Here is a 15,518-nt window from a genome sequence, read left to right as displayed (position 1 = left end):
GCCATGTTACAAAGGACTAAATTGGCTCTATCATCAGAATTGATTGAACCTATTTGTTCTTAATGTAAGTTTATGGTTAGGGGTAAGGATAAGGTTACAGTTAAGTTTAATTCTGTGGCTGTGCTTAGAAGGACCAGAGAAGGAGTGAGCTGGTTTTATTCTCCTTAGGGAGTTTCTCCTTAATACCTACCAGTATGCCAGACTCAGGATAACATGACACTAAAAGATGTGTCGCTGCACTCACCCTAGACACTCGGTCCAGCCACACACACATGCTCGTACCTACCCACGCAGGCATGGACGCCCAAGGCATATACGCTTGTCCAGACACACACCCATACACACCCCTGAGAGGACTGGCCCAGTTCTAAGTAGACCAAACCAGCAGAAACTCAAGCTACATTTCATTCCACAAAGTTGTCCCTTCCCCTCTGCCCTGCCACCTCTGCTATGGCCCCTCCCCTCTGCCCTGTCCCCTCCCCTCTGCCCTGCCCCCTCTGCTCTGGCCCCTCCTCTCTGTCCTGTCCCCTCCTCTCTGTCCTGTCCCCTCCCCTCTGCCCTGTCCCCTCTGCTCTGGCCCCATCCCCTCTGCCCTGTCCCCTCCCCTTTGTCCTGTCCCCTCCCCTCTGCCCTGTCCCCTCCCCTCTGCCTTGTCCACTCTGCTCTGTCCCCTCTGTCCTGTCACCTCCCCTCTACCCTGTCCCCTCTGTCCTGTCACCTCCCCTCTACCCTGTCCCCTCTGCCCTGTCCCCCCCCTCTGTCCTGTCGCCTCCCCTCTGCCCTGCCCCCCCTGTCCTGTCCCCTCCCCTCTGCCCTGTCCCCTCCCCTCTGTCCTGTCCCCTCCCCTCTGTCCTGTCCCCTCCCCTCTGTCCTGTCCCCTCCCCTCTGTCCTGTCCCCTCTGCCCTGTCCTGTCCCCTCTGCCCTGTCCCCTCCCCTCTGTCCTGTCCCCTCCCCTCTGTCCTGTCCCCTCCCCTCTGTCCTGTCCCCTCTGTCCTGTCCCCTCCCCTCTGTCCTGTCTGGGACACACACACACACACACACACACACACACACACACACACACAGTACACACATTACTCACACTGGTGATTTATTGGGTGTGTTGGCCGGTGTTCATAAAAAGTAGGAGTTTCCCATAAAATGTGGTTGATGATGTTTAATATGACACAGAGTGTGTGGGTGGCTGCTCCTTTACACCACTGTAACAGCAGGAGAAAATCATGGTAAATATGGATATTACATGAGTAAATGTCACAATCATTCTGTTTGTTAGAGTGGATCTTACCCTCTGTAGAAACATACAGTCTGTCTAGACCAGGGGTCTTCACCACAGAATTAGGAATTAGAATACTAGAATCAACATGAACCTTTTTAATGACGGTATAAAAGCCAGCCATTGTGGTCAGGGAGTTGGTCAACAACCATGGTTTGCCAGTGCTGTGATAAGATATTGTGTAAAATGATGAATTTGTTTTTGTACTAACTGCTAATATGCCAACATTCCATTCAAACAGTGCAGTCAATCCACAGCCAGACACTGTCTGACATCAGTTGATGAGAGGACTTAGATAAGTTGTAAATGGAACAAGTTTTGTATGCAACAATTATTGTAACATATAATAGCACTCACAGCTTTCCAAGAAAACACATTATTTTACATTTATGGTCTGTTTACATATATTTTAGAGGCTATACAGAAAAGGGGTATAAAACTGCTATAAACTGTGTTTATAATTATATGATCAAATTGTGGGTTGACAATATTTTAGGTTAACAATAATACATTTCTGTTACATCATTTCTGATGCATCACGGGCCTTACATTTATTTTCCTGCATAAGTAAACCAGGATTATGCCTCTACTGCCTTTCATTCCGATTAGACTGGTTTGGATTTCTCCCTGACCATATTTACCCTATTCTGGAATTCTTCGTTTTTTTTATAGCCCCTTTATGGTCTTCATTGAGTGGGCAGGCTTTTGTTCCAGCCCGCAGTAACACACTTGATTTAGCTTGTTATAGTCCAGTGGGCACAGAGTGTGTGTGTGAGTTGTTGTGTATGCGTGTGTGTGTGTGTGTGTGTGTGTTTGTGACCCTGTCTCTCTATGTTCAGGACGGTGTTGGAGAAGAGTTCAGAGGAGAGGTTGGTGTTCCTGTTGACCGTGTCTGAGTCTGCGGTCAAACTACAGTATGGTCAGCCCAGCGATCAGGTTGGCACTCTGACCTTCAGCACCCAGGGCAGACTCACAGTGGACAGGTGGACCCACCTAGCTCTACAGGTAAGAACCGGGTTACCATACCTTTCTCTCTACCCTCCCCTGCCCTACACTGACCTGTGTATCTACCCTCCCCTGCCCTACACTGACCTGTGTATCTACCCTCCCCTGCCCTACACTGACCTGTGTATCTACCCTCCCCTGCCCTACACTGACCTGTGTTTTGAACAGGAGTGGATACGTACCACACACACTCTGCCTCTGTTTAAGACAAGTATGTGATATATGTTGTCATGTTAGCTACGTCATTATTATAACACTATTTTGTAGACCTGTAGGCCACTTAGCAATTTTTGACTTTCAACTTAACTCGATGTGTGTGTGTTTGCTTGTTTGTGTCTGTGTGTACGCACCTTTGTGTTTTCTTCTGTAAGTGTGTGTCCATATTTTATGTCTGGCCAATAGACAGTAAGAGTATTGAAATGAATGTGTTCACTGAGAACCACAGCAGGTCTGTGTTGAACTAGTGTCACTACACATCTAGAGGCTGGAGATGACGTATGGGCTGGAGGGTAATTATACTGGTAAACATCTGCTTTGGACCAGCTGTGGGTGCAGGGGGCCACACACACACACACACACACACACACACACACACACACACACACACACACACACACACACACACACACACACACACACACACACACACACACATACACATACACATACACATATACACATGGGCGTGTACATACACACACACACGGACGTGCAGACACACACAGGCATGCTCGACACACATACACACTTCATATATAACCAGACTGTGCCCACTGCTGTAATTCAGAGATTGTGTGGTGCAGGACTGAGGCTCTATATGCAGGAATACCACAGTTCTTGTCAAATACTTCCAACATGTACTGTAGCCACCACTGCATATTTTTCAAGTGTCATCATTTTTTGTTTGGGACTTCTTGAATCACTTAAGGTCACTTATGTACTATGTGTAGACTATGGTATATCCATTTTTACTGGAGGTGCACAGACAACATTGTATGAGACTCCTTATTGTGATCCATTAAGCCTATTTGGAGTTGACTACCTACAGACTTCCCCATCTCAACTCAATAGCTACCATGTGCTGTGTTTAAACACTGAGTTTACAAAACATTAAGAACACCTGCTCTTTCCATCACAAAGACTGACCAGGTGAACGCTATAATCCCTTATTGATGTCACTTGTTAAATCCACTTCAATCAGTGTACATGAAGGGAAGGAGACAGGTTAAAGAAGGATTTATAAGCCTTGAAACAATTATGACATGGATTGTGTTTGTGTGCCATTCAGAGGGTAAATGGGCAAGACAAAAGATTTTAGTGCCTTTGAACAGGGTATGGTAGTAGGTGCCAGGCGCATCAGTTTGTGTCAAGACCTGCAATGCTGCTGGGTTTTTATGCTCAACAGTTTCCTGTGTGCATCAAGAATGGTCCACCACCCAAATGACATCCAGCCAACTTGACACGACTGTGGGAAGCATTGGAGTCAACATGGGCCAGCATCCCTGTGAACTGTTTGCTATACCTTGTAGAGTCCATGCCCTAACGAATTAAGGCTGTTCTGAAAGCAAAAAAAGTCCATATTTGGAAGGTGTTCCTAATGTTTTGTACACTCAGTGTAGATGTGCAATCTTAGTTTGATCAGTGTTGTCGCAGAGATTTTTGGGGGGAAATGCAAGCTTCTAAAATGTGGAATTTCCATTTAAAATGTCAGACTTGATTTGCCCTAACAAAACGTTTTGCAACCCCAACAAATATGTAAATGAATTATAATCCTGTCACGTCCGTCGTAATGAGGAGATCAAGGCGCAGCGTGATATATATTCTTCTTTAAATGAAGAAAGAACACTGAACAAAGTAACAAAACGAACGTGACGCTATACAAAACGAGTGCTTACAGGCAACTACACATAGACAAGAACCCACGAAACCAAAAGGGAAAATGGCTACCTAAATATGATCGCCAATCAGAGACAACGATAAACAGCTGCCTCTGATTGGGAACCAATTCAGGCCACCATAGACCTACAATATGCCTAGACTTACAAACACCCCTAGACATACAAAACCCCTAGACAATACAAAAACACGCATACCCACCCTCGTCCTGACCTGACCAACATAATACAGAAAACATAGATAACTAAGGTCAGGGTGTGACAAATCCACAAAATAATTCACATTTTCTGATGCTTTTATTTTACTCCTATAACAAACTTTTCAAATTAAGATAGTACATACACTACCGTTCAAAAGTGTGGGGTCATTTAGAAATGTCCTTGTATTTGAAAGAAAAGCAATTTTTCGTCCATTAAAATAACATCAAATTGATCAGAAATACAGTGTAGACATTGTTAAGAGGCTCCTCTGTCCTCCACTCGTTACCTGTATTAATGGCACCTGTTTGAACTTGTTATCAGTATAAAAGACACCTGTCCACAACCTCAATCAGTCACACTCCAAACTCCACTATGGCCAAGACCAAAGAGCTGTCAAAGGACACCAGAAACAAAATTGTAGACCTGCACCAGGCTGGGAAGACTAAATCTGCAATAGGTAAGCAGCTTGGTTTGAAGAAATCAACTGTGGGAGCAATTATTAGGAAATGGAAGACATACAAGACCACTGATAATCTCCCTCGATCTGGGGCTCCACGCAAGATCTCACCCCGTGGGGTCAAAATGATCACAAGAACGGTGAGCAAAAATCCCAGAACCACACGGGGGGACCTAGTGAATGACCTGCAGAGAGCTGGGACCAAAGTAACAAAGCCTACCATCAGTAACACACTACGCCGCCAGGGACTCAAATCCTGCAGTGCCAGACGTGTCCCCCTGCTTAAGCCAGTACATGTCCAGGCCCGTCTGAAGTTTGCTAGAGAGCATTTGGATGATCCAGAAGAAGATTGGGAGAATGTCATATGGTCAGATGAAACCAAACTTATAACTTTTTGGTAAAAACTCAACTCGTCGTGTTTGGAGGACAAAGAATGCTGAGTTGCATCCAAAGAACACCATACCTACTGTGAAGCATGGGGGTGGAAACATCATGCTTTGGGGCTGTTTTTCTGCAAAGGGACCAGGACGACTGATCCGTGTAAAGGACAGAATGAATGGGGCCATGTATCGTGAGATTTTGAGTGAAAACCTCCTTCCATCAGCAAGGGCATTGAAGATGAAACGTGGCTGGGTCTTTCAGCATGACAATGATCCCAAACACACCGCCCGGGCAACGAAGAAGTGGCTTCGTAAGAAGCATTTCAAGGTCCTGGAGTGACCTAGCCAGTCTCCAGATCTCAACCCCATAGAAAATCTTTGGAGGGAGTTGAAAGTCCGTGTTGCCCAGCAACAGCCCCAAAACATCACTGCTCTAGAGGAGATCTGCATGGAGGAATGGGCCAAAATACCAGCAACAGTGTGTGAAAACCTTGTGAAGACTTACAGAAAACGTTTGACCTCTGTCATTGCCAACAAAGGGTATATAACAAAGTATTGAGAAACTTTTGTTATTGACCAAATACTTATTTTCCACCATAATTTGTAAATAAATTCATTAAAAATCCTACAATGTGATTTTCTGGATTTTTCTCATTTCGTCTGTCATAGTTGAAGTGTACCTATGATGAAAATTACAGGCCTCTCTCATATTTTTAAGTGGGAGAACTTGCACAATTGGTAGCTGACTAAATACTTTTTTGCCCCACTGTACAAGACCGGCCCAAAACCAGGACCCAACCAGTCCGGAGGAAAAACAAAGGGAAACGCACAACCACAAACATAAACAGAGGAAAAATAAGCCCGCACAATGAGCAGGCGGGCCTTACCGGCTTAAATAGCCCAACTAAAACCTAAACAAGAAACAGGTGTAACCAATAAGACAAAACCAACAGAAAAGGAAAAGGGATCGGCGGCAGCTACTAGACCGGTGACGACGACCGCCGAGCGCCGCCAAAACAGGAAAAGGAGCCACCTTCGGTGGGAGTCGTGACAGATACGCTGTCGATGGCCGTGCGAAGGCTGATCCTCACATTGTGACTTACGGGCTGAATGATGTTGAATGAGCGGCTCATAGAGCTCCTTCTTCATTTCTAAAAATGACTACAAATGAGCACACGTGTTTGTTCATTCTATGTATATAATATCAGTGCTTTATCTGTGGAATAAAGACCAATACAAATATTTCTGTGAAAGGCAAATATTGGACGATAATATTGGTCAGCCAATTTGTCGGTCAGGCTCTAGTGACGGGGCTTATTGTTGGTAAGTTGTCTGTGGGACGGAAAACTGCTGTAATAGAGATACAACAAGACGTGTCTGACATGAGACTGCAGAGGGAAGGTAAGGAGGGGGGAGAGGGGGAGGAGGTAGGTAAGGAGGAGGGAGAGGGGGAGGAGGTAGGTAAGGAGGAGGGAGAGGGGGAGGAGGTAGGTAAGGAGGGGGGAGAGGGGGAGGAGGTAGGTAAGGAGGGGGAGAGGGGGAGGAGGTAGGTAAGGAGGAGGGAGAGGGGGAGGAGGTAGGTAAGGAGGGGAGAGAGGGGGAGGAGGTAGGTAAGGAGGGGAGAGGGGGAGGAGGTAGGTAAGGAGGAGGGAGAGGGGGAGGAGGTAGGTAAGGAGGGGAGAGGGGGAGGAGGTAGGTAAGGAGGGGAGAGGGGGAGGAGGTAGGTAAGAAGGGGGAGAGGGGGAGGAGGTAGGTAAGGAGGAGGGAGAGGGGGAGGAGGTAGGTAAGGAGGGGGAGAGGGGGAGGAGGTAGGTAAGGAGGGGAGAGGGGGAGGAGGTAGGTAAGGAGGGGAGAGGGGGAGGAGGTAGGTAAGAAGGGGGAGAGGGGGAGGAGGTAGGTAAGGAGGGGGAGGGGGAGGAGGTAGGTGAGAGGGGAGGTGAGAAGGGAGTTGATGAGGGGGTTTAGAGAAGGAGGGAGGTGAGAAGGATGGGAGAGTGGGCGGGAGGTAGGTAAGGAGGGGGGAGAGGGGGAGGAGGTAGATGAGAGGGTAGGTGAGAGGGGGAGGAGGTAGGTAAGGAGAAGGGAGAGGGGGAGGAGGTAGATGAGAGGGGGAGGAGGTAGGTGGGAAGGGAGGGGAGATGAGAGGGGGAGGAGATAGGGGAGGAGGGAGGTTGAGAGGAGGGGGGAGGTGAGAAGGATGGGAGAGTGGTCGGGAGGTAGGTGAGGAGGGTGAGAGGGGGAGGAGGTAGATGAGAGGGGGAGGAGGTAAATGAGAGGGGAGAAGGGAGGAGGTAGGTGAGAGAGGAGGAAGCCATGTTGCATTTCCTCAGTTTCTCTGTCTCGGTCTCATTTTATTGTTTCTCTAGCTCTGGGAACCTGTTTAGGTGTCACATTTCTGCTGAGGACTACTGGCAGGTCACGCCACTTAGAACGACGGAGAAAGAGAGGGATGGAGGGAAAGTAAAAGAGAGAGAAACAGAAAGAGAGCAGTAAAAGACAGAGTTAGAGATGTATATTCCGTGGGAGTCGTCAGTGTGTCAGTGAGGGAGCATGCCTAAAGCGGCATGCCCAGAGGCGGTCTCCTATGTGCCTGTCTAAATCAGCATTATCACATCAATGTGTGTCAGACAGCCATCACTGCAAAACAGCCCACGTTAATCTTTAACAGCATACAGGCCTTTCATGTTGACATTGCCTTTCTTCCCATCTGCTCTCATCTCTTATTTTATAAAAAATTATATTGCAGATAAATTGTGGCTTCTATCAGTGTAATTCTCTGCATAATTTCCAATCCCCCATAATTTTTTGTAAATATACAGTACCAGTCAAAAGTTTGGACACACCTACTCATTCAAGGGTTTTTCTTTATTATGACTATTTTCTACATCGTAGAATAATAGTGAAGACATCAAAACATGTAGTAACCAAAAATGTGTAAAACAAATCAATGAGATTCTTCAAAGTTGCCTTGATGATAGCTTTGCACACTCTTGGCATTTTCTCAACCAGCTTCACTTGGAATGCTTTTCCAACAGTCTTGAAGGAGTTCCCACATATGCTGAGAACTTGTTGGCTGCTTTTCCTTCACTCTGCGGTCCAGCTCATCCCAAATCATCTCAATTGGGTTGAGGTCAGGTGATTGTGGAGGCCAGGTCATCTGATGCAGCACTCCATCACTCTCCTTCTTGGTCAAATAGCCCTGACACAGTCTTGCACAGACCTTACACAGTCATTGTCTAGTTGAAAAACAAATTACAGTCCCACTAAGCACAAACCAGATGGGATGGCATATTGCTACAGAATGCTGTGGTAGACACGCTGGTTAAGTGTGCCTTGAATTCTAAATAGTGTCACCAGCAAGCACCCCCACACCATCACACCCACTCCTCCATGCTTCACGGTGGGAACCACACATGCAGAGATCATCCGTTCACCTACTCTGCATCTCACAGAGACACGGCAGTTGGAACCAAAAATCTCACATTTGGACTCATCAGACCAAAGGAAAGATTTCCACCGGTCTAATGTCCATTGCTCGTGTTTCTTGGCCGAAGCAAGTCTCTTCTTCTTATATGCTGTCCTTTAGTAGTGGTTTCTTTGCAGCAATTTGACCATGAAAGCCTGAATCACTCAGTTTCCTCTGAACAGTTGATGTTGAGATGTGTCTGTTACTTGAACTCTGTGACGCATTTATTTGGGCTGAAATCTGAGGTACAGTGAACTCTAATGAACATATCCTCTGCAGCAGAGGTAACTCTGGGTCTTCCTTTCCTGTGGCGGTCCTCATGAGAGCCAGTTTCATCATAGCGTTTGATGGTTTTTGCGACTGCACTTGAAGAAACTTTCAAAGTTCTTCAAATTTTCCGCATTGACTGACCCTAAAGTCTTAAAGTAATGATGGACTGTCATTTCTCTTTGCTTATTTGAGCTGTTCTTGCCATAATATGGACTTGTGTGCAAAGCTATCATCAATGAAAAGGGTGGCTACTTTGAAGAATCTAAAATATATTTTTTTGGTTACTACATAATTCCATATGTGTTATTTCATAGTTTTGATGTCGTCACTATTATTATACAATGTAGAAAATAGTAAAAATAAAGAAAACCCTGTGATGAAGAGCAAAAGATTCATTTTTAGAAGCGTAAAAGGTAAAATTTACTCAAACGTACTGAAAGTGAGTTGCGCTGCTCTTCTCTCTTTCTCTCTCTCTCTCTCTCTCTCTCTCTCTCTCTCTCTCTCTCTCTCTCTCTCTCATCTCTCTCTCTTTCTCTCAATTAAATTCAAGGGGCTTTATTGGTATGGGAAACATATGTTTACATTGCCAAAGCAAGTAAAGTAGATAATATACAAAAGTGAAATCAAAAATTAACAGTAAACATTACGCTCACAGAAGTTCCAAAAGAATAAAGACATTTCAAATGTCATATTATGTATATATACATACTATGTGCAAGTGGTTAAAGTACAACATGGTAAATAAAGAAGCATATATATGGGTTGTTCTTCACTGGTTTACCTTTTCTTGTGACAACAGGTCACAAATCTTGCTGCTGTGATGGTACACTGTGGTATTCCATACAGTAGATATGGGAGTTTATCAAAATCGGGTTTGTTTTCAATTTCTTTGTGGATCTGTGTAATCTGAGGGAAATACGTGTCTCTAATATGGTCATACATTCGGTTTATTTTCTCTCTATCTCTCTCGCTCTCTATCTCTCACTCTCTCACTCTCTCACTCTTATTCTCTCTTATTCTCTCTGGCTTCCTCTCTCTCTCTTTCTCTCTCTCACTCCCTCTATCTCTCTCTCACTCACTCTCTCTCTCTCTCTCTCTCTCTCTCTCCTTATCTATCTCTTCTCTTCTTTCTTTCTTCGCCCAGACAGTGAGCCTTGTGCCTTCTGCCTCAGTTCTCTCAGATGGTCTCTGGCTGCTGAAAGAAAGTCCACCCATCCTCTATTTTCCACAACCTAAATTAACATTTGCACGCACAATTAGACCTGTAGCCCACGTCTGGGTATAGACTGGGTACCCTGCCACACCAGTACCTTAGATAGATACAGTTGAAGTCAGAAGTTTACATGCACTCAATTAGTATATGTTAGCATTGCCTTTAAATTGTTTAACTTGAGTCAAACATTTCAGGGAGCCTTCCACAAGCTTCCCACAATAAGTTGGGTGAAATTTTGCCCATTCCTCCTGACAGAGCTGGTGTAACTGAGTCAGGTTTGTAAGCCTCCTTGCTCGCACACGCTTTTTCAGTTCTGCCCACACATTTTCTATAGGATTGAGGTCATGTCTTTGTGATGGCCACTCCAATACCTTGACTTTGTTGTCCTTAAGCCATTTTGCCACAACTTTGGAAGTATGCTTGGGGTCATTGTCCATTTGGAAGACCCATTTGCGAACAAGCTTTAACTTCTTGACTGATGTCTTGAGATGTTGCTTCAATATATCCACATAGCTTTCCACACTCATGAAGCCATCTATTTTGTGAAATGCTCCAGTCCCTCCTGCAGCAAAGCACCACCACAACATGATGCTGCCACCCCCGTGCTTCACGGTTGGGATGGTGTTCTTCGGCTTGCAAGTATCTCCCTTTTCCTCCAAACAGTTCTAGTTTTGTTTCATCAGACCAGAGGACATTTCTCCAAAAAGTACCATCTTTGTCCCCATGTGCAGTTGCAAACTGTAGTCTGGCTTTTTTATGTCAGTTTGGAGCAGTGGCTTCTTCCTTGCTGAGCGGTCTTTCAGGTTATGTCGATATAGGACTCGTTTTACTGTGGATATAGATACTTTCCTACAGCATCTTCACAAGATCCTGTGCTGTTGTTTTGGGATTGATTTGCACTTTTCGCACCAAAGTACGTTCATCTCTAGGAGACAGAACGTGTCTCCTTCCTGAGCGGTATGATGGCTGCGTGGTCCCATGGTGTTTATACTTGCGCACTATTGTTTGTACAGATGAACATGGTACCTTCAGGCGTTTGGAAATTGCTCTCAATGATGAACCAGACTTGTGGAGGTCTACAATTTTTTTCTGAGGTCTTGGATGATTTCTTTTGATTGTATCATGATGTCAAGCAAAGAGGCACTGAGTTTGAAGGTAGGCCTTGAAATACATCCACAGGTACACCTCCAATTGACTCAAATGATGTCAATTAGCCTATCAGAAGCTTCTAAAGCCATGACATCATTTTCTGGAATTTTCCAAGCTGTTTAAAGGCACAGTCAATTTAGTGTATGTAAACTTCTGACCCACTGGAATTGTGATACAGTGAATTATAAGTGAAATAATCTGCCTGTAAGCAATTGTTGGAAAAATGACTTGTGTCGTGCACAAAGTAGATGTCCTGACCGAATTGCCAAAACTATAGTTTGTTAACAAGAAATGTCTGGAGTGGTTGAAAAATGAGTTTTAATGACTCCAACCTAAGTGTATGTAAACTTCCAACTTCAACTGTACACACAGTCTCTCTCTTTCTCACTAGGGGATGTTGACCTGGAGGTTTATGCACTCACTGTTAGTGATGCCACACACACACACACACACACACACACACACACACTAACAATTTGATTAATATAAAAACAGTTGGTGCATTTCACAGTATTTGTTATACACAAGTTGTACCAGTATACCCCTGCTGTCCCTCTGCCTGTGGACCACTGGCTACTCTCTAGACATAATGTGTAATATTAACACATTATGTCTTTCCTTCTCCAGTGATCCACTGGATCGGAGCTGCTGAGCTGACAGTAGTAAGGAGAGGGAGGGAGGGGAGATAGAGAGAAAGAGAGAGAGAGTAGTTTGGTTCTGCTCCATGAAGCATCACGGCCCAATAAATGACATGGTACTAAACAGGCCTATAGATGGAGTGCAAACAGTACAGACATCTACCAAAAAGCAATTAGTAGCCAAAAAATACAATCTCTCCTGGACAACTTTTTAGCCTTAACATTCTCCTTCACCAATGAAGGTGTAAATTTGGCCATTAGAAACATAAACTTTATATTTGACAAATTAGCCTCCTTGGCTAATCTAAAGAAGCATAAGAGCAAACCAAAAATAACAGATAATGAAAAATGGTTTGATAATGATTGGAAAAATCTAAGAAAGTCATTGAGAAATATATCTAATCAAAAAACACAGAGAACCAGAAAACAAAAATATACGCCTTCAATATGGGGAAACACTGAAGCAAACACACCCTAAGAACAAAAAAGGAACAGTACATTAGAAATCAGCTGGATGGAATTGAGAAATCCATAGAATCAAACCACTTCTGGGAGAATTTGAATAAATTAAACAAACCTCATCATGAGGTATTGGCTATCCAAAATGGGGATATGTGGAGAAATCACTTTGCAAACCTCTACAGCAATATAACAAAGAGCCCAGAACAAAAAGAAATACAAGAAAAATTACAAATACTTGAATTAGCAGTCAAAGACTATCAGAATCCTCTGGATACCCCAATTACAGAAGAAGAATTATTGGAAAAACTATGCACTCTCCAACCCCAAAAGGCCTGTAGTGCTGATGGTATTTTAAATGAAATGATCAAATATACAGACCACAAATTCAAATGGGCTATACTCAAACTCTTCAACATTATCCTCACTGCAGGTATTTTTCCCGATATTTGGAACCAGGGATTGTTCACACCAATCTATAAAAATGGAGACAAATTTGACCCAAATAATTACAGAGGAATTTGCGTTAACAGTAATTTGGGGAAAATTTCTCTGCAGTATTATAAATAGCAGACTACATAATTTCCTTGACGAACACAACGTCCTGAGCAGAAGCCAGATTGGATTTCTAAAAAATGATCGTACAAAGGCCACATTTACACCCTCCTACACCCCTAACTGATAAAACAAGTTAACCAAAACAAAGGCAAAATCTACTCGTGTTTTGTAGATTTCAAGAAAGCATTTGATTCAATTTGGCACAAAGGTCTTTTTTATAAAGTAATAGAAAGTGGTATTGGAGGGAAAACATAAGATTTTATTAAAAAACATATGATTTTAGTACACTAAGAACAAATGTGCGGTTAAAATTGGCAACAAGCAAACAGACTTCTTCTCTCAGGGGCGGGGAGTGAAACAGGGCTGCCCAATAAGTCCAACACTATTTAACATCTACATTAATGAATTGGCAAAAACATTAGAAGAATCGGCAGCACCTGGTATCACCCTACACAACACTGAAATCAAGTGTCTGCTGTACGCAGATGACCTGGTGCTGCTGTCTCCCACTAAAGAGGGGTTACAGCACCTAGATCGTCTTCACAGGTTCTGTCAGACCTGGTATCTGACCGTTAACCTAAAAAATATATATATAATGATATTCCAAAAAAGGTCCGTAAATAAGGATGACAAATATAAATTCTATTTGGACACAGTTCTATTAGAACACACCAAAAACTACACATATCTAGGACTAAATATCAGCAACACAGGTAGCTTTCACATGGCTGTGAATGAGCTGAGAGACAAAGCAAGAAGAGCATTCTATGCCATTAAAAGGAACATCAAAATCGAAATTCCAATTAGAATCTGGCTCAAAATGTTTCAATCAGTTATAGAACCAATTGCTCTATTATGGGAGTGAAGTATGGGGTCCACTCTCTAATAATGAATTTACCAAATGGGACAAACATCCAATCAAAATACTGCATGCAGAGTTTTGCAAGACTGTATTGCAAGTACAAAGAAAAACTCCAAATAACACATGTAGGGCAGAATTGGGCCAATACCCCCTCCTCATTCAAATAGAAAAAAGAGCCATCAAATTTTACAACCATCTAAAAACAAGTGACCCCAAAACATTCCATCACATAGCTCTACAATGTCAAGAGATGAAACAAGAGAAGAGTCCCCTCAGCCAGCTGGTTTTAAGGCTCAGTTCACCAACCCAAACCAACCCCATAGAGCCTCAGAACAGCCCTCAGAAAATCTGGCCCAACCAAATCATCACAAAACAAAAATACAAATATATCACCTATTGGAAAGACACCACAAAAAATCAACGTAAACGTCAATGCTATTTGGCTCTAAACAGACAGTACAGGGTGGCAGATGATCTGACCACTGTGACTGATAGAAAACTGAGGCAAACATTGACTAGGTTCAGACTCAGTGAGCACCGTCTGGCTATAGAGACCGGTCGTCACAGACAAACCTGGCTGCCCAGAGAGGACAGGCTGTGCTCACTCTGCTCCAGGGGAGAGGTAGAGACAGAGCTGCATTTCCTACTACACTGTGACAAATACTCAGACCTAAGAGAATACTTCTTTCCCAAAATTATAATTCAATACAAAGAATTTGAAACTATAAAAGATGAAGAAAAAATCAAATATTTATTGGGTGAAAAGCCAAAATGTGCAGTTTTGGCAGCCAAATATGTGTCCTCCTGCCACAACATGAGGGACAGCCAGTGAAAAGTGCAAAGTAATGTTGATAATATTTCCCATCTTGTTTTGTTTTGTCTTTCATACCAGGTCATGTGTCTTCTCAAGTCATGTTGACACTGGTCTACTACCATTGCTTTAATGTATTGTTGTTCTGATTAATATTGTTGTTGTTGTTAATGGTAATCCCATGTCCACTACTACTATTATTATTGCTGTTGGTCCCACCATCTATTTATATATACAGTGGAGCAAAAAAGTATTTAGTCAGCCACCAATTGTGCATGTTCTCCCACTTAAAAAGATGAGAGAGGCCTGTAATTTTCATCATAGGTACACTTCAACTATGACAGACAAAATGAGAAAAAAAAATCCAGAAAATCACATTGTAGGATTTTTAATGAATTTATTTGCAAATTATGGTGGAAAATAAGTATTTGGTCAATAACAAAAATTTATCTCAATACTTTGTTATATTCCCTTTGTTGGCAATGACAGAGGTCAAACGTTTTCTGTAAGTCTTCACAAGGTTTTCACACACTGTTGCTGTTTTTTTGGCCCAGTCCTCCATGCAGATCTCCTCTAGAGCAGTGATGTTTTGGGGCTGTTGCTGGGCAACACGGACTTTCAACTCCCTCCAAAGATTTTCTATGGGGTTGAGATCTGGAGACTGGCTAGGCCACTCCAGGACCTTGAAATGCTTCTTACAAAGCCACTCCTTCGTTGCCCGGGCGGTGTGTTTCGGATCATTGTCATGCTGATAGACCCAGCCACGTTTCATCTTCAATGCCCTTGCTGATGGAAGGAGGTTTTCACTCAAAATCTCACGATACATGGCCCCATTCATTCTGTCCTTTACACGGGTCAGTCGTCCTGGTCCCTTTGCAGA

General features: G+C 43.6%; 1 protein-coding gene across 1 annotated transcript in view; it reads left to right on the top strand.

Moving 5' to 3' along the window:
* The window catches only part of ush2a (Usher syndrome 2A (autosomal recessive, mild)), a 504,211-nt gene that overhangs the window by 7,977 nt on the left and 480,716 nt on the right, over positions 1-15,518 (top strand). The window contains exon 3 of the mRNA XM_055862864.1: positions 2,114-2,279. Coding sequence (XP_055718839.1) covers positions 2,114-2,279 — 166 coding nt within the window. The remainder of the gene's footprint in view (positions 1-2,113; positions 2,280-15,518) is intronic.

Source organism: Salvelinus fontinalis, chromosome 15 (genome assembly GCF_029448725.1).
Source record: "Salvelinus fontinalis isolate EN_2023a chromosome 15, ASM2944872v1, whole genome shotgun sequence".
NCBI lineage: Eukaryota > Metazoa > Chordata > Actinopteri > Salmoniformes > Salmonidae > Salvelinus > Salvelinus fontinalis.
The sequence above is the reverse complement of the archived record's forward strand: the minus strand, read 5'-3'. Positions and strand labels throughout refer to the sequence as shown.